The 25,170-nt window shown below is 48.5% G+C and overlaps 1 protein-coding gene across 1 annotated transcript in view; it reads left to right on the forward strand.

Moving 5' to 3' along the window:
• The first annotated feature begins 5,786 nt into the window (after positions 1–5,786).
• Positions 5,787–25,170, forward strand: part of FGF9 (fibroblast growth factor 9) — a 43,980-nt gene continuing 24,596 nt past the window's right edge. The window contains exon 1 of the mRNA XM_028726320.2: positions 5,787–7,209. Coding sequence (XP_028582153.2) covers positions 6,924–7,209 — 286 coding nt within the window. The 5' untranslated portion in view covers positions 5,787–6,923. The remainder of the gene's footprint in view (positions 7,210–25,170) is intronic.

The raw sequence follows: 25,170 nt of genomic DNA on the forward strand, positions 1-25,170 counted from the left end.
TACAGATTTGTACCTCTCTGGTAAGATTTGGGTTTTAATATTTGCATGAGTAATTAAAAATGCAACTACTTTAGGATGGAAATGAGGGGAGGGGAGAAGAAAAGAGAGGTTTTATATTATATAGCAAATGTAGATTTCTCATGAGACTTGGCTGGAACACCGCCTACTCATGGATGATTAATGATAGTTTGCAATCCTGTTCTGAGTTTAAAACTCATGAGTAATGAAAACATCAAAGTCCTAGGTTAGTGGTTTTAAAGCTCTTCATTTGAGGATGGGGGAAAATAGAATTTTCTGTTTCAGTTGTGCTTATTTATCAGCAGTTGTATTTCAATTCAATGCCCTCTTACCCACTTTCTGCCCTAATTCAGGCACTCCTATAAAGCATCCACATGCCTGGTATTTGGAAATGTATAAAATGAGGACAGTGTTTTGGGTATGGAGACGGGAAACGTTCCTTAACAACAACTGTCTTCTTAACCATGAAACTTATTTGGTGGTCTTGGGAAAATAGCTATTTCCCAGTCTAAACCACTTCACAGAGCTAAGTGGTCAGAAAATTTGTATACTATCAGAATGGGAGATTGCTTCAGGAAACATACATACAATAGGCGTCTTGTTTTATTTATATTAATTTTTATTTATTAAATTTACTTAATGTGCCAACCATTTTATTTTTAATTCAAAGTGCCTGCTATGATTTGATTTCCAACCTTTCTGCTTCTAAGCATATAAAAGGTAAAGGGACCCCTGACCGTTAGGTTCAGTTGTGAATGACTCTGGGGTTGCGGCGCTCATCTCACTTTACTGACCGAGGGAGCCGGCGTACAGCTTCCGGCCAGTGTGACTAAGCCACTTCTGGCGAGCCAGAGCAGCGCATGGAAACGCTGTTTACCTTCCCGCCGGAGCGGTACCTATTTATCTACTTGCACTTTGACGTGCTTTCGAACTGCTAGGTTGGCAGGAGCTCACCCCGTCGTAGGGATTCGAACCGCCGACCTTCTGATCGGCAAGCCCTAGGCTCTGTGGTTTAGACCACAGCGCCACCATAGAAAAGGGATAAAAACCTGGATGTGGCAAAAGCAGATATTGCCTAAACTGCGATGACCTTATCACCAACTGAGCCCAGAATTTAGTTATTTGGTGCAGCAGCGCCTAAACTTTGGAACTTCCTGCCTGTTGAGATCAAGCAGGTGCCTTCCCTTTACTCTTTCCAGCCCCTGCTTAAAACCTTATTGTTTAGAAAAGCCTGCCCAGATGCTGAGAAAGTCAAAGTAATTTTAATCGGCCTTAGAATTTTAAATTTCATATGTTTTAAAGTATGGTTGTGTATTTTTCTTGCTTTTACTGTTTTATTTTCTGTAAACTGCTTTGAGTTTTGTCTTTTTACAATCAAGAGGTGTACAAATTTTATGAAATGTGTGAATGAAGTGTGTGCGGTGTCTTAGGCTAGCAAGGCAAAAGATGCAATTGAAATGGTAGAATTTATAAAATTATTTTAGGGCATAATCCTGAGCTCAGAACAGCAGGGCTGAGCAGTTTAGGATCCGGTAGATCTCTGGAGATACAGTAGCTCAGCTGAAACCAGTAAATGTTATGCTGGTGTACGCTCAGAAAAAGGGAAGTCGTGGGGGCAGGACAGGAGGGGGAATTGCACTGGATCCTAACCCCATGGTCAAGCTCTGGATCTGACATACTTCATGCCAGTTTAATACAAAGCAGCATAATTTAGGCTGGTGCCCTGTATGGTTCTGCCAACCCCCCCATTTAATAGATTGCCATAGTGATAAACTATTTTCCCAGCCCACCTGCCACCTTGCAGCCAGAGACTTGAATTGCTGCCTCAATGGTCCTTTAGCACCCAACTCCCGCTTTGCATACTGTATTAATTTGTTTTAATTTGCTTGCTTCCTATGACTCCATGGGACTCGTCTTTAGATGGCATTACTTCACTTACACCAAAGTGTGCAAAGCCAAACCTGTTGATGGTTTGTTTTTTTTTGGGTGGGGAGGGGTTTCATGGGTGTTGCCAAGGGGGGGGGCAGGGGGCAGTGGCCCTCCTTAAATCCTCAAAAATTATTGAAAAGCATTTAAAAGCTTCTCCCCCCCCCAACAAAAGCCCACTCCTTGTAATGTCCTCTTTTTGGGGGGATTTTTACCTGTGATCTCCTCCAAAAAACTCAACAACTTTTTGCTTTCCCCCAACAAAAATCCTGGGAGTGGGGTTCACCCTTGTTCACACTGCTGGGCAAGGCCGTGAGCTTATTCCCCAGCAGAATGAGGGGAACACCCCCAACTCAGCCGGCCCCGGCTCTCCACATGTTGCAGCCAGTCCTGCCCTGACAGCGCCCCTAGCTCCCCCGAACATAGGAGCATGGTGAGGAAGGCAAAAGTGAGGCAGGTCTGCTTGAATGAACTCCTAGAGGATTGCCTAATGCTCTTTGCCTTTGTTCAGGTGAAGGCATCCATAGGAAATAACCACAGGGATCATCCGTCTAAGCCACTGCCTCGTCTAAGCCACCGCCTGGAGGCAGGAAAGTGGAGCTCAGCATCTTGACAGATGACTCTCTGTAGCCACTCCTTGCAAGTTTCCGGTTATGGAGATTTCCTTTGAAAGAGCCTGCTATTTTCATAGGGACAGCAGAACACAGGAGAGATTGAGAGGTGGGATTAAGGAGAGAGAACCTGCTCCCACTTCCTGGTTTTCTGTGAAAATGAAATGGACCATATGGGACCTGGAGCCTGCAGGTTGTTTCTCCCTCTAATCCAAAACATGTTTAAAGCAATTGAGTGGAAGAACAGGAATTCTCCGGTGAGAAGAAGCTGGCTGGGCTGTTTCAGAAGACTCAAGGCATTTCCACAAGCGATGCTTGTGAATGGCCTTTGGAGGCCATTTCTGCAGCTGACATTTTAATTCTTTTTTTCTGCTGCATTTCTAATTCAGATGAAATATATGCACTGGGCAGAATCTGTGCATTTGATTACAGCTACCTTCCCTTTTCTGTCCTGCCTCATTGGTTTTATTATCTATTACATTTCTTTATTATCTATTACATTTCTTTTCATAATGATATTCACAAGCTATGCATTCTAGATTAAAAGGCATCTGTGCAACCTGATCCTATCTGTGTTTACACAAATGTAAGCCCCCTTCCTTCCAAGTGTGCTTCACACAGTTTTGTGTGTATGACTGTGCCTGTCACTTGCAAAAACATCCCTTGTGAACACTGTGACATGCAAAACAAAGAGCCTGAGAGATACATATTCAATTAGATGTACATACTCTAGTTTTTGTAGCCTTTTCATTTGATTTACAAACCCATGGGGAAATGCAATCAATCCATTTTATTAATTGAAACATCATGAACAGTACCTGTCATAATGTGCTTCTATTGGAGGGTGTGTGTGTAATTCTTCAAGATATTGCACATGAGTAATTGGCAACTACTGTTTCCCCCAGAAAGGGTAAACCTGGATTAAATGGAGTAAAAAATATGGGCTGGCTTTTTGATGATCATGCCATGTGAATGCAGCCCCTCCACCCACCCAAATTGCATGCATCAGGAGGACCAACCCACAATAAACTCCTGTCTGAAAGCACCAATGGGTAGCTTAACCGGAAAACCTGGACCTATGGGTGTAGCCAGGATTTATTTTAGGGGGGCAGGCTTCATGTGGGGGGCGGTGGCAGAACCAAGTTATCTGCGATGCAAATGGTCAGTTAAGTATTTTTATTTATTTACTTGATGGTGGGGGGGCAGCTGCACAGCCATGCCCATGCAGTTGGACCTGCTGAATTTTGCAGTGGCTGCAGTTCTGCTGCACAGTGATGAAGTCACTCTTGCTGGGAAACATGCTGAAAGTCCAACTATTTCCAGAAGGGCAAGAGTTGTGTCTAATCCGGTGCATCAAAAAGTGTTGTGTCTTGTGGCTCCTAAGAGATTCACGTTTATTCTGCATAGGGCTCAAAGTTATTTTAAAAGGCTCTGGGTATCCAGAGGTATACATGGGGGTGGTTTTGGGTGAAACTGGCCCTTGCTAGGGGTGGAAAAATCACCTACTAGACTATGCAGTGTGTGACATCTGTGTGTTGTGGCGATGTGATGCCGCTGTCACAGCGAGATCAAATGCAAGAGAGAACCTAGCAATCATCCCCACACCATGACTCAAGGGTGGTTTTTTTTGGGGGGGGGGGGGAGTGCCAATACATATTGCGAAGGACACAAGGGACCCTGGGTACATCTCTGTGGGTATCAAGGCTGCCTGCTAGCCCCTGTTAGCCATGTAGACCCTGCAACCCAACCGTGGCATTCTGCATATGCTCAATGGCACCGGTGTCATTGTTACCCCACAACTGGAAAAAGAGGTGCCGAGTCTGAGCACAGATAAATCCCAGGTCTGAAGTTATTATTCACACCGCCATTTGAGCCAGGCATCTATAGATCATTCCAGACTTCTTTAACTCCCTGGAGCTTGGCCTGTGGTAATAATTTGCAGAACACCATTCACTGGGTGTTTTTGTTTTGTTTTGAGGCTGCAGCGCAGTACTTGAGAAGGTCGTCGGTTCCTCCCCAACATCTCCAGAAGAGGCTGGGAGGAGTCTCTCTCTTAAACCCCGCAGAATGAGCGCAGACCACAGGGAGCTGCTATGATCTGGTGGCCGAACTCAGCCTAGGACAGCTCCCGTCTCCCCAGGGTGGGCTTGCGGCGCCCCTGTGACGAGGAGCCATTTCCCGACGGCGGCTTCCACGGGCGTGGCGACCGGAAAAGCCCTTCCCCGCGGAGCCGAGCACGTGGCGGCGCCTCCAGGGCGCCTCGCCACGTGCGGCGGGGCGGGACTAGTCCTCTCGCGGCTCCGCCCCGCCCCAGTTCCTCGCTCCCTCGCAAGGGCCCGGGGCTGCTGGATGCTGCAGGAGAAGCGGGAGACCGCGGGGCGGTATCTGGTTCCCTAGTATCCTATAGACGCATTTCAGTGGCGCGCCCGGTTAGCAAGTGAGCGCTCCTGCAGAGCAGTCACACACACACACATAGCAACCCCCTTGGCCAGAGCCCCGCTGAATTCGGCGGAACTTGTACCCTTGCAAACGTGCGCAGGATCGCAGCCCGTTTTACCTCCCAGGAGTTTGCTCCGCGCGCCGATCGCGCTTTTGCCTTCGCGCCCCCGATCCTAAGGCGCGTCTACTGCCCACCCTTATCACTGTGCACGGCGAGCCTTACTTACTCCCAGGTAAGCGTGCCCTGCCCAACCTTGACTCGGGAGTAGGAAACGCGCACATAAAGCGTGCACACCTCTTGAGTATATAAGCCCACGCTGCGCAGCGGGCTCGCCGCGCGGGGGACCGACTTGCAAACGAAATCGGCACAGAACCGGGCTGGGCTGGAGAGGTTTTCCTCGCTCGCTCTTCCCCTCCTCTCCCGAAGGACGCCCCGCGCTAGTGGATGACCCAGCACCTAAACCCGGGATCCCCGCCTTAAAACAAAACAAAACAAAACACACTTTGACCCAGCGCCGCGCGCGCGCTGCACCCCTCCATCTCCTTCCCCGCTCCCGGTTTTAATCCCTGCGTCCAGGAGCCCCTGGATCCGCGCGCGGCTGAGAAGTTCTCCGCCGCTTTCAAGCTGCAACGCCGCCGAGGCTGGCGTGCCGCAGACCAGCAAAAAGCCCGAGCGAGGGAGAGACTGACTGGCTGGGTTTTCGCGCGAGGCGCTTCGGTGGCATTGAGCTGGCTGGGATGGAAAGGGAGCGCCGCCGCCGCCGCTCTAATGCAGCAGGTAGCGTTGCGCGCTAGGACCTGGGCGGAATCCGTGTCCGCCCGCAAGCTGGACTACCTTAAACCCAGCCCAATGCCTCTTCCTGCGCCACTTTTCCCTGCGCGCTTGGATGGAAGAGGCACAGTCGAGAGCCGCAGCTCGGCACTGGAGGACAGCGGCAGCGGCGGCGCGGCACCGGGAGCCCTGCGGAAGCGGCACCTGTTCCCAGGCGAGGCAGCCGAGAGAGAGCAGCCGTGGGACGCGTTGTTCGGCGCGGATCGCCAGCCCGGCTGAGCCCAGAGAGGCACCCGCGGTGCCTCCTCCGGAGAATTCGGGATAATAGGATCTGGACGGCAAAAGTTTTCTTTTATTTGGATTTTTTTAATTATAAAAAAAATCTCTTTCCCCCCCCTTCCGGGCGGTGGAGAGGGGGATTCGTCTCAGCCAGCCAACGTGAGATTTCCCACCCACCCTGCTCTTCTTTTTCTTCTTCTTCTCCCGCTTTTCTCCTTGCAGGAGTCCATGCTGATGTATGCAGCCAGTTATAGAGTAAAAACAGCGCATGCCTTCCTGGAGTCAGAATCCATAAAAAATCCTGGCGTCGCCCGTGCATCTTAAATATATCTGCCTATATAACAATAATCGGTGCGTGCAGCTCCCTTTAGAGAAAAGCCTCAGGCGGCGAAGTTGCTATGGTCGTGCTGCTCCTAAGCCCCATGGAGAAACTACGGATTTTTAGCCTCATTACGGTCGGATGGGCAGAAGACCCCACCGCTTGCTAAGAGCTGGAGGAATATAGATGATCCCTCGCCCTGGACGCCTCCAGACCCGTCTGATGTGTTTATAAATATGTCCGTGTGCGGCGCTTTCTTAAGACTAACAGCGGCTTGACCTTGAACCTGGGACAAGTCGAAGCAGCAGATCACTTTCAAAAAATATATATCCTACTTATTATTATTGATGGATTAAAGCAAAGGACATTCTTCCCCTCCATGTAACTACAAGTGGGAGGGGAGAGTGGAGTGGGAGCACGTCCTCCCCCCCCCACCCACCCAAAAAAAAGGGGGGGAAGAAAAAGATCTCTACCTTGGGTTTTTGGGCACCGGCACTACAGTTTTGCTTCAAAAACGAGCTCGCCTTCCTCCCCCCTTCCTCCTCCTCCTCCCTCCCCCATGCTCCTGATGGCTCCCTTAGGTGAAGTTGGGAACTATTTCGGCGTCCAGGATGCGGTACCCTTTGGGAACGTCCCCGTCTTGCCGGCTGATAGCCCCGTGTTGTTAAGCGACCACCTGGGCCAGGCGGAAGCGGGTGGGCTACCCCGGGGCCCTGCGGTGACGGACCTGGATCACTTAAAAGGGATCCTGAGGCGGAGGCAGCTCTACTGCAGGACTGGATTTCATTTAGAGATTTTCCCCAATGGTACGATCCAAGGAACCAGGCAAGACCACAGCAGATTTGGTAGGTATGGGCGATTTAACCTTCTGGTGGCCGTGGGGCTGACAAGGACAGAAGTTGGGTCTTTTTTTTAAAAAAAGAAAAGAAAAACCACAACCAAATAAAATAATAATATTATTATTTTTTTTGGTCGGGAGGAAATGGGATGGAGAGTCGATGCTGAGGATTATTGTTGTTGTTGAAACAGCTCGGAAGAGGAAATGCCTCCGGGATTTGCAGATGGCATGCAAACGGGACACCCCTGCACGCGTCCAAGTAAGAGTTTTTTCACCAAAGAGCCACAAGTCTGGGGAATAATAATAATAATAATAATAATAATAATAATAATAATAATAATTTAAAAAGAATTGCCGCTCCTCTAGGTTTGTGGCTAAGGGGCAATAGGGGTGAGCATAAGGTGTCCTGTTATAAATAAGGTTAATAGATCCCGTTCTTCCGATGAGTCAGTAATGTACTTCCTATTTCAAACCCAGTCGCTTTTTTCTTAATAGGGAAGGATCGCGGCTTCCTCGGGCGAAGGAAGTGCCTCGCACTCTTCCCCCACCGCAAGACCCTTAATAGATAGATAGGTTTGGATTGTCCCCCCCCCCCCCCGCCAAAGGATCCCGCCCCTTTATCCTGCCCCCATCACTGTGAGGGATCCCCCTACAGTGAGCGGCTCTTGCGAATAGCCACCGCTGCTGTGGGTGCCTGCATCATAAGCCCAGATCTCCTGGTCGTTAAAGAAGGCATTCCTTCGCCTCTGTCCCTCTGCTGTGCGCCCACATGCTTGAGCGCAGGTATCCAATGGGAGCTCCACGCCTGCAGGCGCAGACTTCCTTTCAGAGTTTGGGGGGGGGGGGGAGGTGTGTGCTAGAATCGCAGAACCGTAGAGTTGGAAGGGACCCCGGGGGGTCATCTAGCCCAACCCCCTGCAATGCAGGAATCATTTGCCCAACGTGGTTCTCGAACCCACGACCCTGAGATTTAAGAGTCTCGTGTTCTGCCGATTTCATTCCCGAGGGCTCCTATTTGTGACTCAGCAGTATAGAGGGGCGTCGGAGGACTTCACGTGGTACTTCCGATGCTGTGGCCACACGCAAGTGGGCCTTCTCAGAGTAGCTCCAAAATGCCACTGAGTTCTTACAACGGGCTGGCGCTGGCCTGATTTATTTTTTTAAAAACAAATCTGGAATTCTTTGAAGGGGTTTGGGTGGTAAAATAATGCCACTTTGGGGGGTAAGGCGGGCTCCAGCGGCTGTTGGAAGGAGTTAACTTGTGAGTGAATCCACCTGACAGCACTTAAAACCAGGTCGTAAAAGCAAAGCAAAAAACAAAAGAAAAAGAAAAAGTCCCGTGGTGCTTCTCCCCCCCCCCCTTCCTTCTCCACCGCCATGCTTGAATGCCAGATGTTGAACAAGCTCTAAACTGTGTTCCTTTTATTGCTTTCGAGAGCTGGGGAGATAATGCCGGGGCTCGCGAGGAAGGGATGCGCTTCAAAGGGGTCATTGGAGATTCGAACCGGTCGTTACATGCAAAGTCATCCGGTGTCACCCTTCGTTCGCCAGAGGCTAAGGGCGTCCTAAGTGGGTGCTAGCTAGTCCTACTCAGGTTGCAATGAATGGCCCTCATGTGCATGAAGTTCAGTAGGTCTACTCTCGGTAGGGCTAGTATTGCCTGCAGCCCTGAAATAGCATCTCTCTCCCCCCCCCCCCCCCGTTCTCTGCGTTGCAACATATGCAGCACACGTTCCCTTTTCAGGCCTGGGCGCCGTTTTCTCTTAGGAACACATGCACCTGAAAACGAGAATAGTTCTTGAATGCAGTTGAAGAGAAAGGAGGGCGAAAGTCTGCGGAGAATCCCAGCGCTAGGCATGTAAACTTGAGGGTTGCGGGCGCAAAGCAGCAGCGATCTCCTCGGCAGCTCTCAAATGGAGAAAGTTGAGAGATTATGCAGAAGTTGGCTTTGCGCTTCTTTAGATATGCGTCTATGCAGACGCACGCCCCTTTTGCTCCGGGGTGGTTCTGCACGCCAGCAGCAGCAGCAGAGGCGAGATCTGGTGCAGGGATGTGCATGCGCGCTCAAGGACGGGGCTGCAGTCTTTACGGTACGCTGGCTGGTGCGAGATCAAAAGCAGGAAGCTCTGGTGCGTTAAGAGGCGAGATTTGCACGCTGTGCTGGAGCCCAGCGGCAGCCCGCGGGCTCACGCCGCTAGCAGGTGTACGGCGGCCGAGCTGGCGCTCCTGCTACCGCGCGCATTGGCCTTGGCAGCAGCAGGAGGGCACTGCAGGGTCCTACACCCCGCCGCTTCCTCTCCTCCCAGCCGCTCGCCTGAGCTGGGCCATCGCACCAGCTGCTGCTGCTGCTCTGCAGAGCTGCAGAAGACCCGCGTTAGGGGGAGGCGGCTCATTTTACATGCGAAAAGGTGGATTTCCCGATACGGTGCGCCGAGAAGAGATGCAGTGCAGTAACAACTATGTCCTTGTAGTTAAGATTCCTTAATATTCTCATTATCTGTTGGAATATTGTTGCTCTATAAATAAAGGTGACTCTTAATAATAATAATAATAATAATAATAATAATAATAATAATAATAACATCACCACCACCACAGGCAGCTACTGATTTAAGGGGTGGAGAATGGAGGGATCACTGTCTAGGTCTGCAGTCAGCAACCTGGGTGCCTTCCAGGTATTTTGGACTACAATTCTCATCAGCCTCAGCTCCCATCAGCCCCCAGTCGCTAGTACAAAATACCTGGAGGGCACCAGGTTGGCAAAGGGTGGTCTAGGGTGGCCAAGTACAAAAAAGGACAGAGTGCCTGTACTTGGTAATAGTTTGTGGGTTTTTAAAATTATTATTATTAAAAAAGGTGTTTTGGTAGGGTGCAGCTTATTGTGCTGGGATGGTGAAATGGCTCCAGCTTCACCTGTGCAACAGAAGTTCAGGGGAATTTGTCCTCATTTGTGTCTGGTTGCCCCCTATAGAACTGTTCTGCCACTTACTTGGAAAGGTTATGTGTAGTGGACAACTCAAAAACCTCTGTGATCTCATGGCACTTAATGTGGTGGGATACCTACAGCTCTCCCTGCGAGGTGATGACTACTGGATCTAGGACCGAATGGAAAGGGGAGGCAAGATAGTTTAGATATTGTGAGAATTCTATTCTGTAGCTAAAGTTGCAAACCTCCCGTACGTGCCCTGTTCTTGGGCACTGATTTCGCTGGGAGCTAGCATCTGGGTAACTCTATATAGGCTCAAGCTGCTGGGCCCCACAACCGGCTTTTATGTCAAGCTGTTCCAAGGGTCTCTTGGTTTCAGGCATGCATTATTCCGTTAACAGAATGCTGAATGCAGTGTGGATAGAAACTTCTCCTGCTTACATCCATAGGGACATCAAGAGGTCAGGCCACACAGTCATGGACAATAAGGCTATCAACGGCCACTAGCCATGATGGCTGTGTTCTGTCTCCACTGTGCAAGGCAGTTTGCCCCTGTATACCAACCAGTTCAGCACAAGTTCAGCACAAGGGAGAGTGCTGCAGCCACTGCTTGTGGGTTTTATGTAGGCATCTACTGGCCACAGTGAAAGCAGGATGCTAGACCAAGTTTGCGATTGGCCTGATCCAGGTTCTTAAACTACAACATTTCCCAGTATGTCACATGCAGAAAGCAAATAGCCACAAATGGCTCAAAAAACCCAGCCAAATCCATATTCCATAAAATAAATTAGCCTTTGGAATCTTCTGAACAGGTTTCATTGCAGACCTTGAGAAACCAAGGTCAGAAAAGTCCTTTCCATAATAATCTTGGCCAAACCATTCAAGGACTGAACACCTTGGGCCCTTGTACTATTCTGGAACCATTTCAGCTGGTTTAAGTTCTGTACAGAATGCAAAATTAACACAGCGCCTGCTTAGGTAAGGCTTACAGTATATATAAAAGGTGGAGAGAGCGCTCCAAAAAGGATTGGCTTTTTATGATGGTAGTGGGTTAATTGGGAGCAGGCAGGGCAGACAGGTGACCCCAAAATATACTGCAGCCTACCCGATCCTAAAAATATTGGCATTAGTCCAAGTCTAGTACATTTCAGTGTACTTCCTTTTGGATTACTTTTTATCTTGAGAAGTAATTCCTGTTGAACTACTTGTATCTTGGCATCAACATAAGATGGTAAAACTCTAAAGTAATTATGTTCTAGTTTGCCCTAGAGAATGCTGGGAATTACAGTTATGTTGTGTGCCAAGAGAAGTATGGGCACATCTTGGCTCCCTCACCATTGCAGCATCCTTACAATTCCCAGGTTTGTTTTTTTATTCTTCTTCAGGTTGTCAGTTATTTTTAAACCAAACTTCATAATGCATGTGTCCATGTGTCCTTGCATTCCTATGCGTTTCCAGAACCTGCCCAAGGGACTTGTATTTCGGGAGTTGCCCAAAGGCCCCAGCTAATATAGCTGCCCAACACCACCAGTGCATTTCCGCAACTCAAGGCTACTCAGAAAGTAAGCTCCATTGAGTTAAAGGTCACTGACTCCCAAGCCAGCAGCTACAGGATTGCAAACCTCCAATCCGAATTTAGCTGGGTAGCTTTTGGTTCCAGAATAAGAGCAGGCTTCTCCATGCATTTGAGTATTTGTGGGTGGGCGGGGTTTTAAAAGTCATGCTCGGAAATAGGACCCAGGGACCCAGTTTCCTGCTTTGGCTATGCACCCCGCCCCCCACTTCTCAGAAGAAACCTTAGACGGGAAGCCTATTTTAGACACGTGCCAGGGACATGTCATAAATCAAGCTGCACCGGCTCAGGGACCCGTGATACTTTTACCATTTTAACGTCTTCCTTTAAATGCAAGCTCTTTTACGAGATCCAGTGTGGAACGCGATCCCCGCGGGATCAAAGCGGATGCTATCTCTCCGGGGAATGTCGGAATTTATTGGGGATTTTTTTTTGGGTGGTTGGTTTTTGCTTTTTTTTTTGCGTGTGCCTTTGGTGTAGGTAGGACACTGACGGTGCAATACTGGTAAACTTAAGGAATTTTGTACCGGGGATGGGGGAAGGTAGCGTAGTTCTTGCGTCAGCACAACCACTGCATGAGAGGGAGAAAAATCTCACCCTTCCAGAGAGAGAGAGAGCTCTGCTAAGGAGTCATGCTAGTCAACCCTCGTCCGGGCAACCGGCAGCACCGGACGATCGCGCCCCCGCCCTCCGGCTAGGTGGTTTCGCACGCACTCGCGGTCCGCTCAGCAGCAGCAGCAGCGTTAGTTTTCGCCCAGGGGAAGCGTGGGCGGGGCTTTCGCACGTGCTTATGCGCGTCACGGACACTATAAACGATCGCTTTCCTATTATTTTTAAAAAGAACGGTGCATAGATCCCCGGCGAAGCGCAGGCGTCTCCGCTCCCCAGGTGTCGTCACGCGCCGGCAGCTGCGTGTCCTCGAGCGACATGCTGCTGCTGCTGCAGAGGGTCCTTGCAGCGCCCGCTTGCAGTGCACCTGACGAGTCTCGGGGCTGCAATCCCAAGGCACGCTGAGCTGCGGAGCAAGCCCTGCTTTCCAGTTCATTTATATATAGTATATCTATTGCATAGGATCCGGTTGCTGCAGCTGCATACTCCCCCCCCTCTACTTCCCCGGGCTGGGCGCCGCTGCCGTAAAAAACCCTGTTCTGTTGCTGCTGCTGCAGAGAATGACTCGGATAAGCAAGAGGAGCGGGACCTGCAGTACTAAAGCAGCTTCTTCGGGCGCATCCTGCAGAGAAAGCAGAGCGACTCCCCTTCCTTTGTCCAGCACCTCCTGCACCCCCACCTGGCCGAGGCCTCTGGAAAAACGCAAGGGGTAAAATGTAGCAGCCTTAGGACCCGGGAGGGTAAAGTCAGGCAAGCCCCTCCCTCTGGGGAATGACCCCGCTTCGTTGCACAATGTCATTGCAATCTTTAAAACAGATTTCTGCCTTCTCCTTTCTCACCGCCCCCCAACGCCCTTCTGCTTAGTGGGTAGGAGTGAAAATGCAGCTTGCACTCTTCTTCTGTTGGTGCCCCCCCTCACAGTGGCTGGGGCATCCCAGGCAGATGGGTGGGGTACAAATAATAAGACTGTTAAACTTGTAGCCTGCTTTACCTTGCAAGGTGTTTGGGAGTAGCTTGCACGATTCCTTTTTTTAAGGACTTGTGAGGTCAGTTAAACTGAGTGAGGCCCAAGGTCACCCAGTCAGCTTTGTAGCTGAGGGAAAAATATTTGAATCCAGGTCTCCTAGTCCAGAATACCAGCTACTGCACAATGCCATCAGAGGCTTTCTTTGATTAGCACTCGGTTCTTTACACCAGGCTTGGAGAAACCTGCAGCCCTCCAGATGGTGTTGGACTACAACTCCCATCAGCCCCTGTCAGCATGGGAAGTGGCCAGGAATTATGGTGGCAGTAGTCCAGCAACATTTGAAGGGCTACAAGTCCCCTACCCCTGTTGTACATGGTTTTCAGTATTCAACATTTATAGAGCGCTTGCTTTTCAGAGCTCTTCTTTAGCACAGCCAACCTTACAGTAAAGGTAAAGGTACCCCTGCCCGTACGGGCCAGTCTTGACAGACTCTAGGGTTGTGCGCCCATCTCACTCAAGAGGCTGGGGGCCAGCGCTGTCCGGAGACACTTCCGGGTCACGTGGCCAGCGTGACATCGCTGCTCTGGCGAGCCAGAGCCGCACACGGAAACGCCGTTTACCTTCCCGCTAGTAAGCGGTCCCTATTTATCTACTTGCACCCAGGAGTGCTTTCGAACTGCTAGGTTGGCAGGCGCTGGGACCGAACAACGGGAGCGCACCCCGCCGCAGGGATTCGAACCGCCGACCTTTCGATCGGCAAGCCCTAGGCGCTGAGGCAGCGCCACCCGCTGTCCCCGCCAACCTTACAAGGTAGGTCATTAATTCTCAGTTTTATAGGTGGCGTGTCCACTTATAAAATTGGCAAGCTGGAACATGTGCAGAAGAGGGTGACCAAGATGATAAAGGGTCTGGAAACCAAGCCCTGTGAGGAACGGTTGAGGGAGATGGTTGTGTTTAGCCGGGAGAAGAGGGGACTGAGAGGAGATACGATAGCCATCCTCAAAGGTCTGAAGGCTGTCACATGGAGGATGAAGCAAGCTTGTTTTCTGCTGCTCTGGAGGGCAGGACCCAAACCAAACCAACGTTACAAAAACCAAAGTTACAAGAGCTTTCTGACAGAGATGTTCAGCAGTGGAATAGACTCCAAAGAGAGGTGATGGACTCTCCTTCTTTGGAGGTTTATAAGTAGAGGTCATGCATGATCCAGTTGAGATTCCTGCATGGCTGAAGGTTGGACTAGATGACCGTGGGGTACTCTACAATTCTATAGTTCAGTCTAACATTATAGCCTCCAAGCTTTAAACTCATTGTGGCAAAAATTATTTTGCAGCAACAATCCTGCTAAGCCAGACCGTTTCCTCTCCTAAGTCTTTTTAGTGTAGCCATACACCCAGGAACTTTGAATGGGACTGAGTATGTCTGAAAGGACAAAGGGAAATGTCTACTCTACCTATTTTGCTTTAACAAACTATTCCCTCCAAACACCTATCGTATTCTAGATGTTGCTGGAATCCCATCAGCTCTGGCCAATATGACCTGTGGCAAGGGATGATGGGAGTTGTATTCCAATAGGCTCCTGAGGGCTACAGGTCCCTCCACCCCTGCTCTAGAGGAACCCTGTATGCAGATGGAGCAGACTCAGTAAGGAGCCCTTAAGCGGAGTGCTTTGCTTCCACTCAACTGATGGCTGCCATTCTGCTGCCTCCTCTGGGGAAAGCACTGCATACAAGGGCACTGATGCAGCAAAAGCAGAATCTATCCTCCTCCTCTGGTCCTGAGTCCGTACTAGGTGCTGGGTGCATGTGCAATATGCGAGGTCCAGTGTGGAAGTGTTGGAAGTTTCACGGGGTGACCTTGGGCAAGGCATGTTCTCTTACACCAGGCTTCCTCAAACTCAGCCCTCCAGATGTTTTGACTTCAATTCCCATCATCCCTGACCACTGGTCCTGCTAGCTAGGGATCATGGGAGTTGTGGGCCAAAAAACATCTGGAGGGCCGAATTTGAGGAAGCCTGTCTTTACACTAACCTACCTCCTGGAGTTGTTGTGAGGATAAAAGGGGTGAGCAGCGTGTAATGTCACCTTGATCTCTCTGGAGGAATGGGGCCATATTTGCCCCATTCAAACTGTCCCTGTATATATATTTATATATGCGCACACCTCTGCTTGCTCTGATGATGACCAAAACTTGGCACTTGTGTGTATAGCGCTTGTGCTTTTTGTAGCGCTACAATTTTCTTTAATAAAAGGCGCCAGTTAACTTTCATAGCCTCGTGCTGTTCTGGAATAGGAGCCATTTGGAAAGATTGGCAATTAGATATCCTGTTAGCTTCAGGGAGAGTTTGCCTTACCTGCTCCTCCAGGCAAAAATCCCTGGATGGGAGAGAACTCATCTTACACGATGGCAAGGGAAAGTGATGCAAAAGCCCGCACCTGCACAATGTCCTTCTCCTGCAGTCTGTGACCTTCCATGCGTAGCTTGTGACTCCAGCTCCGTTTGCACGTAGGTGATGATGCAGCAGCGACAGCCTCCTTGCAAAGGCTGGGGGAGAAAGCTGAGTCCTGCTGCTGCAGATGAATTGCAGTAGCTGTTTCATAGGTGGTGGGCAGGCACTCTCCTTGTAAGTCTTTAGAAAGTGCCTCCTGTGGCTGGTAAGGCAAAATAGGATCACAGCCATCACTGGCAGGATATTTTTGTTCCAGTAAGCTGGGGATGCCCACTTATGATTTTTCTAAATTTGGGCAGCATAGGTTGGCTGCTGAACAAATATTTTTTTTGAGTCTGTGCACAAACTAATAAATTTTATTATGGCATAAGATTTGGTGGACTAATGCCCACTGCGTCATATGCATGTGTTAAGAGCTTGTGTTTTATTCTGTTTTTATTGTGTGCACCACTTTGATGATTTCATGTTATGAAGTGGTCCATAAATTTTAATCACTACCACCACCACCAGTAGGGGTGGAAGGGGCCCATGACTTGTAACTTCAGTCCTTTTTACTCCTTGCAGAACTGACCTTGCTAGAGTACTCATTGGTTTGTGATTTCTGTAATTTGAAGTTACTTATTTCAGCTTATCTGGGCTTATGGCAAGGTGTCAACAGGGCCGATGGTCTTCTGATTTTGCATATTAAGTGCATGTGGATATGCAAAGTGAGGCCTAATAGATTTAATAGCATATATCCAGGATGCAAATTCTGTCCCTTTGTTCTACATCAGCTCAGGCTTCTTGCTGCTTTTACTATTTTTTATTCTATTCAATTATTCCTATTTATGCTATTTCTATAGCAGTAGGATTTTGGGTTTTTTAAAAATAATGGCAACAGATGACCTTTCAACCTGATGAGAACCCAGGGCCCAAGATTCCCTTGCACCTATTGCACCCCCTAGAAAATCAGTCTGAGGCTCAAACTTAACTTACAACAGCATTCTAACATTCAAAGGTGTGTGTGGATGTTAATTGGACAATGGAGGCTTGTATTGAGGTGTTATAGCTCACCCCATTCTCCAAACTTATGTCAAATAACAAAATAAAAACAGCATACCAAAGTATTATATTGAAACTGAATACTGTAATGCTATTCATGTGCATTTGGTTGGAAATGATTTCCCCTGTCTTCAGTTGGGCTTATTCCTTATGAGCGTGTTTAGGACTGCAACCTAACTCAGACTTGCATCCCAGCTTCATATTAAGCCAATTGAACTCAGTGGGACTTGCTTCCTAGTAAGTTACTTTAGGGCTGTAGCCTTTAAAAATACCAAAAACCCCTCCTCTCCGATGTCTGCTGGCTTCGCTTTGAGCCCGTTGCCAAAGCCAACCCAAACAGGAAGAGCTTCTAAGAGATACTTTAAAGGTAAAGGTAAAGGTACCCCTGCCCGTACGGGCCAGTCTTGCCAGACTCTGGGGTTGTGCGCCCATCTCACTCAAGAGGCCGGGGGCCAGCGCTGTCCGAAGACACTTCCGGGTCACGTGGCCAGCGTGACATCGCTGCTCTGGCGAGCCAGAGCCGCACACAGAAACGCCGTTTACCTTCCCACTAGAAAGCGGTCCCTATTTATCTACTTGCACCCCGGGGGTGCTTTCGAACTGCTAGGTTGGCAGGCGCTGGGACCGAGCGACGGGAGCGCACCCCGCTGCGGGGATTCGAACCGCCAACCTTTCGATCGGCAAGTCCTAGGCGCTGAGGCTTTTACCCACAGCGCCACCCGTGTCCCAAGAGATACTTTAGTGCATCTCTAAAAGACCAGCCACCAAGAACACCTTGGTTTGAAGCAGGCTCAGATAGTATTGCTATGAAGGCTCCTTTGAACTTAGGAATTGTAGTGGGATGCAGATTGCAATGTCTGCCTGCCAAGAAATCCCTCTGTGCTCGTGGCTAACCTCCCCCATGCATGGGGTGTGTGTGTGTTGTGGTCACATGTGTTTTCTCTCTCTGCTTGGCTTGTAGAAGAATCAGTCTGGATGGCACAGTAGCTATAGCTCCAAGGCAGCAGGTTGGATCCAGCAAAGTTATATCCAACTAAGCTAGTCAATGTTAGTTAATTTCAGTGGGTTTCTTGGAGTAGTACAAATGGAGCCAGTGAGGATGGCTGCATGCCACAGTGTTGGTTGGTTTCCCTCTCCATTGGGCTTTTCACTTCCATCACAGGTGATGCGGGTGGTGATATGGTCTAAACCACTGAGCTTCTTGGGCTTGCCGATCAGAAGGTCAGCAGAATCCCCACCACGGGGTGAGCTCCCGTTGCTCTGTCCCAGCTCCTGCCAACCTAGCAGTTTGAAAGCATGCCAGTGCAAGTAGATAAATAGGTACTGCTGCGGTGGGAAGGTTTCCATGCGCTCTGGTTTCCGTCACGGTGTTCCGTTGCACCAGAAGCGGTTTAGTCCTGCTGGCCCAGAAAGCAGCCTGTTGACAAACGCCGGCTCCCTCGGCCTGAAAGCGAGATGAGCGCCACACCCCATAGTCGCCTTTGACTGGACTTAACTGTCCAGGGGTCCTTTACCTTTTTATTCCAGTGTTGCATTTGAGCAGTTTCACTGGTGTATCTACCAGTGTGAAAACACAGGAGGGACTTCCACCATAACTATATTTGTAAATATCTCCTCAAGGCCGTTATTCCCACCAAATGCTCTGAAAGCAGGTCTCCAGTCCCTTATGCCACCCCAAGACAAAAACAAATCTTGAAGGTTCACTTTCCCCCCAAGTAGTCACTGCAGGAACTGTCGAGAGAGAAATAGGTAACATCAACAAAAAAATAGGTGTCCCCCCCTTCCCAAATAATACAAAATTAGGAATTTGGCAAAAGGAAACACTCCCCATCCCCCACAGTGCATGGTTAAACTATGGAATTTTCTCCTCCTGTAATGACGGCCACTGACTTTCATGTCTTCAAAACGGGATTAGCCATATTTGTGGGGGATAAGGCCAGGGTTCTCCCCCCCCCCCACACTTCTCAGGTGGGCGCCATTGCCATTTTAAGAGAACGAGGGAGGTGTTTGTGGTGAGGTTCTGGCATTTCTTTTTCTAGAAAAGTAGCACTGGATATGGCTACCCATTTGGCTCATAGGCAACGTCCAAAATGCACTGTACATTTAAAGCGCTCCTACATCACTTTTAACAGCTCCCCCCAAGAATCCTGGGAACTGTGGTTTATTAAAAGTGCTGAGAGTTGTTAGGTAAATCCTCACAAAGCTACAGTTACCAGAATCATTCACAAACTGCAGCTTCCAGGCTTCTTTGGGGGAAGCCATGACCGTTAAAGTCATATCTGAGTGCTTTAAATGCATGATGTGGGCTGAGTTGCTAGAGCAGTGAGGGCTCATGCCTTCATGCCCCACTGTAGGCTTCCCAGAAGTATTTTATTGACTAGATAAGCCTTTAATCTGGTCCAGCAGAGCTCTTCATATGTGCATTTTGCAAGATTTTTAATTCTCAGTATGTATCCAGCCCCATAAACATTGCTGCCTCTTATACTCAGCCTAAATAAAATGTGTTCCTTTTTTATTCATTGCATTCATACTCCACCTTTCCAAGGAGCTCAAGTTGTAGTACGTGGTTCTCCCCCTCTCCCTTTAATCCCCACAACGACCCTATGAGGTAGGCTAGGCGAGCTTCATGGCTGAGTGGGGATTTGAACTCTGGTTTCCCAGGTCCTACATACATTTTTGTGCAGCTCTGCACATAACATCTCTCAGTAAGTTATTCGTTTCCTATTCCTCGCTGGAGCTCACCTGAGACTGAGCCGGCTGAGATGTTTTGTTAGTTCTGTCCTTGCAACTCGCAGTGCGCCTTGTGGCTCCAGGAGGTATGGAGACACCCAGGAATGGCTGCTGAGTCAGCACTTAGCAACACTAAGCGGATTTGATAGTTTTGGCACTTGGGTACTCGCTTAGGAGCTTGCTCCAGGGGAGCGGGCAAGTGGCAAACTGCAATTCTGCCCTTGTTTTCCCCTAAACACCGGTAATCTACAGCCATAGAAGGTGTGCACACAACAAATTTAAAGCACGTGATGTTCCCCTAAGAAATATTGGGAACTGTCGTTTACCCCTCAGAGTGCTGCAGTTCCCAGCACCCTTAACAAATCACAGTTCCCAGGATTATTCTGGCCCGCTTTTAAGTGTGCTTTAACTGTAGTGTGTGAATGTAACCATAGTCGAGTCATCTGTAGAAGCACTTTGTTTCTTTGCTGAGTGTGCAGCTGTTTCACTGGGATTTAAACTACAGCTGTTCCTTTCCCTCCTCCCCTCCCTTCTGATGAGGGGCTGTTCCATATTGCCTTGTATTGAGTGACGGCCCATGGAAGACGCCGCCTGTGAAAAAGGAACTTTGTCTCTGCTTGAAGGGGCTCTGCTTGAGAATTGTTTTCTTGGCTCCTTTTGAAATATTCCGGGGAAATTGAAGCCCAGTAGACTCCAGATTGCAACTGGTCAAATGCAAACCCTTGAAGGGGTCCAGCAGTGAATGGCCAGTGTGAGTACTGGTGTATCTTGCATGTCTGGTTAGAGAAGATTGGCAGCCTAATAACCCATATCTGAATCTCTTGCCAGCTGATGTATGGGAAATGACTGTTCAGCAACCTGATTGCAATATTTCTTGCAGCAGCATACAAGGCCTAAAGATTGTACAACAATCCAGCGCAGTGTTGCAAACCATGATATGGCTGTATGCACCTCAGTATCTGAGCAAAATGAGAGATTTCAGGGTGCCAGCACATACTTTGGCTGGAGTTTTCCTAGAATGAAGGTCACCAGAGACTGGTGTCTTTTATTTACATCTATTTACGTAGAGCCTAGGATTTGCCAATCAGAAGGTCGGTGGTTCGAATCCCCGCAACGGGGTGAGCTCCCGTTGCTCGTTCCCTGCTCCTGCCAACCTAGCAGTTTGAAAGCACCTCAAAGTGCAAGTAGATAAATAGGTACCGCTCAGGCGGGAAGGGTAAAGGGCATTTCCGTGCGCTGCTCTGGTTCGCCAGAAGCGGCTTAGTCATGCTGGCCACATGACCCAGAAGCTGTACGCAGGCTCCCTGGGCCAATAGAGTGAGATGAGCGCCACAACCCCAGAGTCAGCCACGACTCGACCTAATGGTCAGGGGTCCCCTTTACCTATTTATGTAGAAAAGTACAGATCACCTTCTCATAAAATTTCAGAGCAGGGTACAGTGGTACCTCGGGTTACATACGCTTCAGGTTACAGACTCTGCTAACCCAGAAATAGTACCTCGGGTTAAGAACTTTGCTTCAGGATGAGAACAGAAATCGTGCTCTGGTGGTGCGGCGGCAGCGGGAGGCCCCATTAGCTAAAGTGGTGCTTCAGGTTAAGAACAGTTTCAGGTTAAGAACGTACCTCCGGAACGAATTAAGTACTTAACCTGAGGTACCACTGTACAGTGATATAAAACCACAAAAAGCAGTATGCTTATACAGTGGTACCTCGCAAGACGAATGCCTCGCAAGATGGAAAACTCGCAAGATGAAAGGGTTTTTTGTTTTTTTGAGCTGCTTCACAAGAGGATTTTCCCTATGGGCTTGCTTCGCAAGACGGAAACGTCTTGCAAGTTTGTTTCCTTTTTCTTAACACCGTTAATACAGTTGCGACTTGACTTCGAGGAGCAACTCATAGAACGCGGCGTGGTAGCCTTTTTTGAGGTTTTTGAAGACTTTGGTGATTTTTGAAGCTTTTCCAAAAATTTCCTGACACCGTGCTTCGCAAGACGAAAAAAATCGCAAGACGACAAAACTCGCGGAACGAATTAATTTCGTCTTGCGAGGCACCACTGTATATATAAACATTGGAAAGAACTTTCTTACGCTAAGAGCTGTTCAACAGTGGAACAGTCTCCCTCAGAAGGTGGTGGACGCTCCTTCTTTGGAGGTTTTTAAAGCAGAGGTTTCATCCATGGATGACTTCATTGAGATTTCTGCATTGCAAGGGGTTGGACTAGATGGTGCTTGGGGCCCCTTCCAACTCTGCGATTTGATGATACCACACACACACACACACACACACACACACACACGCTGAGCATATTATGGAAGAGCTCCAACAGTTTTTTGGGGTGGTGGAGATGGTAAAGGCAGAGTGTTGAATTCAGCACAGAGAACAAGACAAGGCCCCTATATCTTTTCTGGGAGCATGGCAGCTGCTAGTTTGTATGGCAGCCTTTACCCTTCGGTCCTGCAAAGAGTTGCTTAGCAGACTTGGCCAGAGCCATTGCCAAAGAGGCTTGTTTGATGGCTTGTTTGACCGCTTAAGCAGTCTCTCTGTCTACAGAATGCCATCTTCCAGATATAAAGCCACAGGCTGAGAGTGGCTCCAAAGACGACATACAAACAAGCCCTGCCAACAACAAGCCCTATAACAACATTACCCTGGAGCTGTAACTATCAGGGTCATATTCAGCAGCGCGTACTAGTTCGGGAAATGAACAAAATCCTGCAAAGTGCAATGGGTTGGCCAGTTGGCTAGTTGATAGCATGTTAGGAATGTCATTGTGTATGGCGTATGCCTTGTCACTTTGGCTCTAGTGGCAAAGTTATGCTTGATCTTTGCAAATGAAACATTATCCTGGATTGCATGTTTACAAGCCTTTGAATGTTAAAGGATTTGGAGAGGCAGGATACAAACCTTAGCAATCCGTGAAGTTAGCATATGATTCAGCCCTTGGACCAGAGGTTTTCAGCCTTTTTGAGTCCATGGCTCCCTTGAACAACAGCATTCTTTCTGCGGCACCCCTGTGGGGCTCAGGAACCTAGTTATGTCACCACTTGCCTGCAGAGCTGGCAGCCCCTCACCCCTTTTCAAACACCCTCCCTTATGAAGTGTTCCCTCAGCCTCCTTTCCCCTCTCCTTGAGAGTCCTCTGGGCAGCCGCTGCTGCCACCCCTGGTCTCAGAGCTGCCTCCCATGCCCCAAATAGAGGTGCCTCCTCACACTGCCCCTGGGACTTGTCTGCCCATTCCCAACAACAAGGGCCGGTGGACTGGCTGGCTAGGCTGCCTTGCCTGCTTGCTTGCTTACTCTGAGGCCACCTCAGCTCCTGGCACCCAGCACCCCCTGACCAGCCCCAGAGGCACCATTTGCCTGGGGAAGCTTGTAGCCAGGGCTGCTGCAACAAACAGCTGTGCAAGCCTTTGGGAGGCAGAGATGCCAGAGGGCATCAGAGGAGGGAGCGAAGGAAAGAGGGACAGAGGTCAGTGTTGCCTGGCACCCCTGACTGTCATTCAAGGCACCCGAAGGTGCCATGGCACACTGGTTGAAAACTACTGCCATAGACTGTATGTGCTACTATTAACTGAATGAGCACATTATTTATATCCTGGAAACATTCAAAAGTGCCTCGAATTAAACAATACATCTGCTGACTTGGCAAAACTCACATTATGGACAGTGGGCACGATCCAGAGTGATTTGTGCTTTGATTTATATAGGGTTCAGATGTGTCTCTGGATAGTTTTCCCTAAGGGAGTGTGCCGAGCAAAGAGTAATAAAACTGAAGCATTTCCTATTGCAATATGTAAACTCTGTTGTTTGTGGGTTTCACAGACTTCTCAAGAACAGAGACACAACTGACTTGAAAAAATCAGCTACAGGGCTAGCAGCATTTTACTTTCAGGTGGTCAGCAGTGTGTGACCCGGCCATCTGAAATTGGAGTAGCAATTTCACTCCCAATTTACTTTTACACCAGAATGAAAGATACCAGGTTTATAAACCCAGAGCCTACAATATTGGACAATAGGCACATAACCTAAGAATTGGCCTCTCTTAAAATTGCTTGGTGATTATATGTACACAGGGGTAACTTGATAGTTTGGTGAAAGTTTTACAGTTTTACAAGATTTGGAGCCCTGATTATGTAGCTCTGAACATGGTGAAAGCTTTCCAATGGACTGTTTGTATCAGATATTGTACTAGAAGTATTGCACCTAGCTGAATAATGCTAATTTTTTTGTTTTGTTTTATTACTTCGTAAGAATGCAAACAATTTAAAATGGACAGATTGCCTTTTACTAAGCTGGAGTTATCAATGCAGTGATGAGTAAAATATACAGCAATAATCAATAGTGTTCTCTTAGACTAGCAAGTGGGTCACAAAGCCTGTGCAAGTGGGCTTTGGACTTTATAAATAAGCTCAAAATAATTATTGCTTGCAATCCTTAACTGGTATGATGAATATCTCTTACAACTTTTTGTTTAGTTGGCTTGTTATAATGCTGTCTTGACACTTGTTGCAATAAATCAGTGAATTTTTGACTTGTGGGCCACCATATTAAAAAGTTTGGGAACCACTGCCTTAGAGAAAGGTACAGCAGTACTCATCTTTGCAATCTTGGTTACAAAACTTTATCTCTTGGCTTCTACCTGTTGTTGATAGATCTATGCTGCTGAGGCTGCTATTGCTATTGCTCCTTTGTGAAAGATGCAAAATGAATCGCTCCATAATCTTTGTAACAGCTTTTCTGTTGGTCAGCCCCCCCCCCCCCCATTTGTCTTCCTCATATATTTGCTTTCACTGAATACCCTTTCTCGCTTCAGATTTCTGCCTGTTACCATTCCATCTGTCTCCTTTGGCTTTTCATTTTTACAACCACACTCTTTCTCTGTTCTTCTCTAACTCATCTCTTGCCTTGTTTTTAAAATAGATTTTGACCTGGTGGCCTCGGGTCCTTTGTACAACATCCTATCAAGTTTGAGTGGAGCTTTAAACATTTCAATAATAAATAAACAAACGTAAATGTAATGTGACGTGCAAGAATTGTCTGGGTAACATTTTTGGAGGAGGGTTTAAAGGAGGATGGTAAAGAGGCCACATTCACTGGTTCACAGATATTCCTGTTAGGACCGTGGTCTGAACAAAAACTGGCATTGGGTAAATCTGCCTTAGAAACAGCCATGTTCTCTATCCCATTCTTTCTCTCCAACTTCTGAGTTCCTTTTCCACCTACAGGGAAGGGCTGTAGCTCGGTGACAGAGCATCTGCTTTGAGTGCAGAAAAGTTGCAGGTTCAATCCCTGGTATCTCTAGGGCTGGGAGTGTCCCCAGTCTGGAACCTTGGACAGCCACTGCCTGTCAGTTTGATATTACTAAGTTAGATGGAGCAATGATCTTGACTCAACATAAAGCAAGTTCCTAGGTTCACTCCTGAAGGCAAGGATAGACCAGCGGAGAGAAACTGGTGGACTTCTGGTTATTTTGGGCTCTTAACTTTCATCAGCCAAAGTCAACATGGAAAGTGGTTGGGGATTATGTGAGTTGGAGCCCAACATCTGGAGGGACACAGGTTCCCCATGTTTGCCATACCATGTGAACAGCGTTTGAAATTCGCTATTGACCACTTGTGACCAAGTGAAGTTGCCCAGCTGCTGGGGTGGCCGCGTCTGATGTCTCCGCCATCTGGA

The sequence above is a fragment of the Podarcis muralis genome, chromosome 4 (genome assembly GCF_964188315.1).
Source record: "Podarcis muralis chromosome 4, rPodMur119.hap1.1, whole genome shotgun sequence".
In the NCBI taxonomy this organism is placed as follows: domain Eukaryota; kingdom Metazoa; phylum Chordata; class Lepidosauria; order Squamata; family Lacertidae; genus Podarcis; species Podarcis muralis.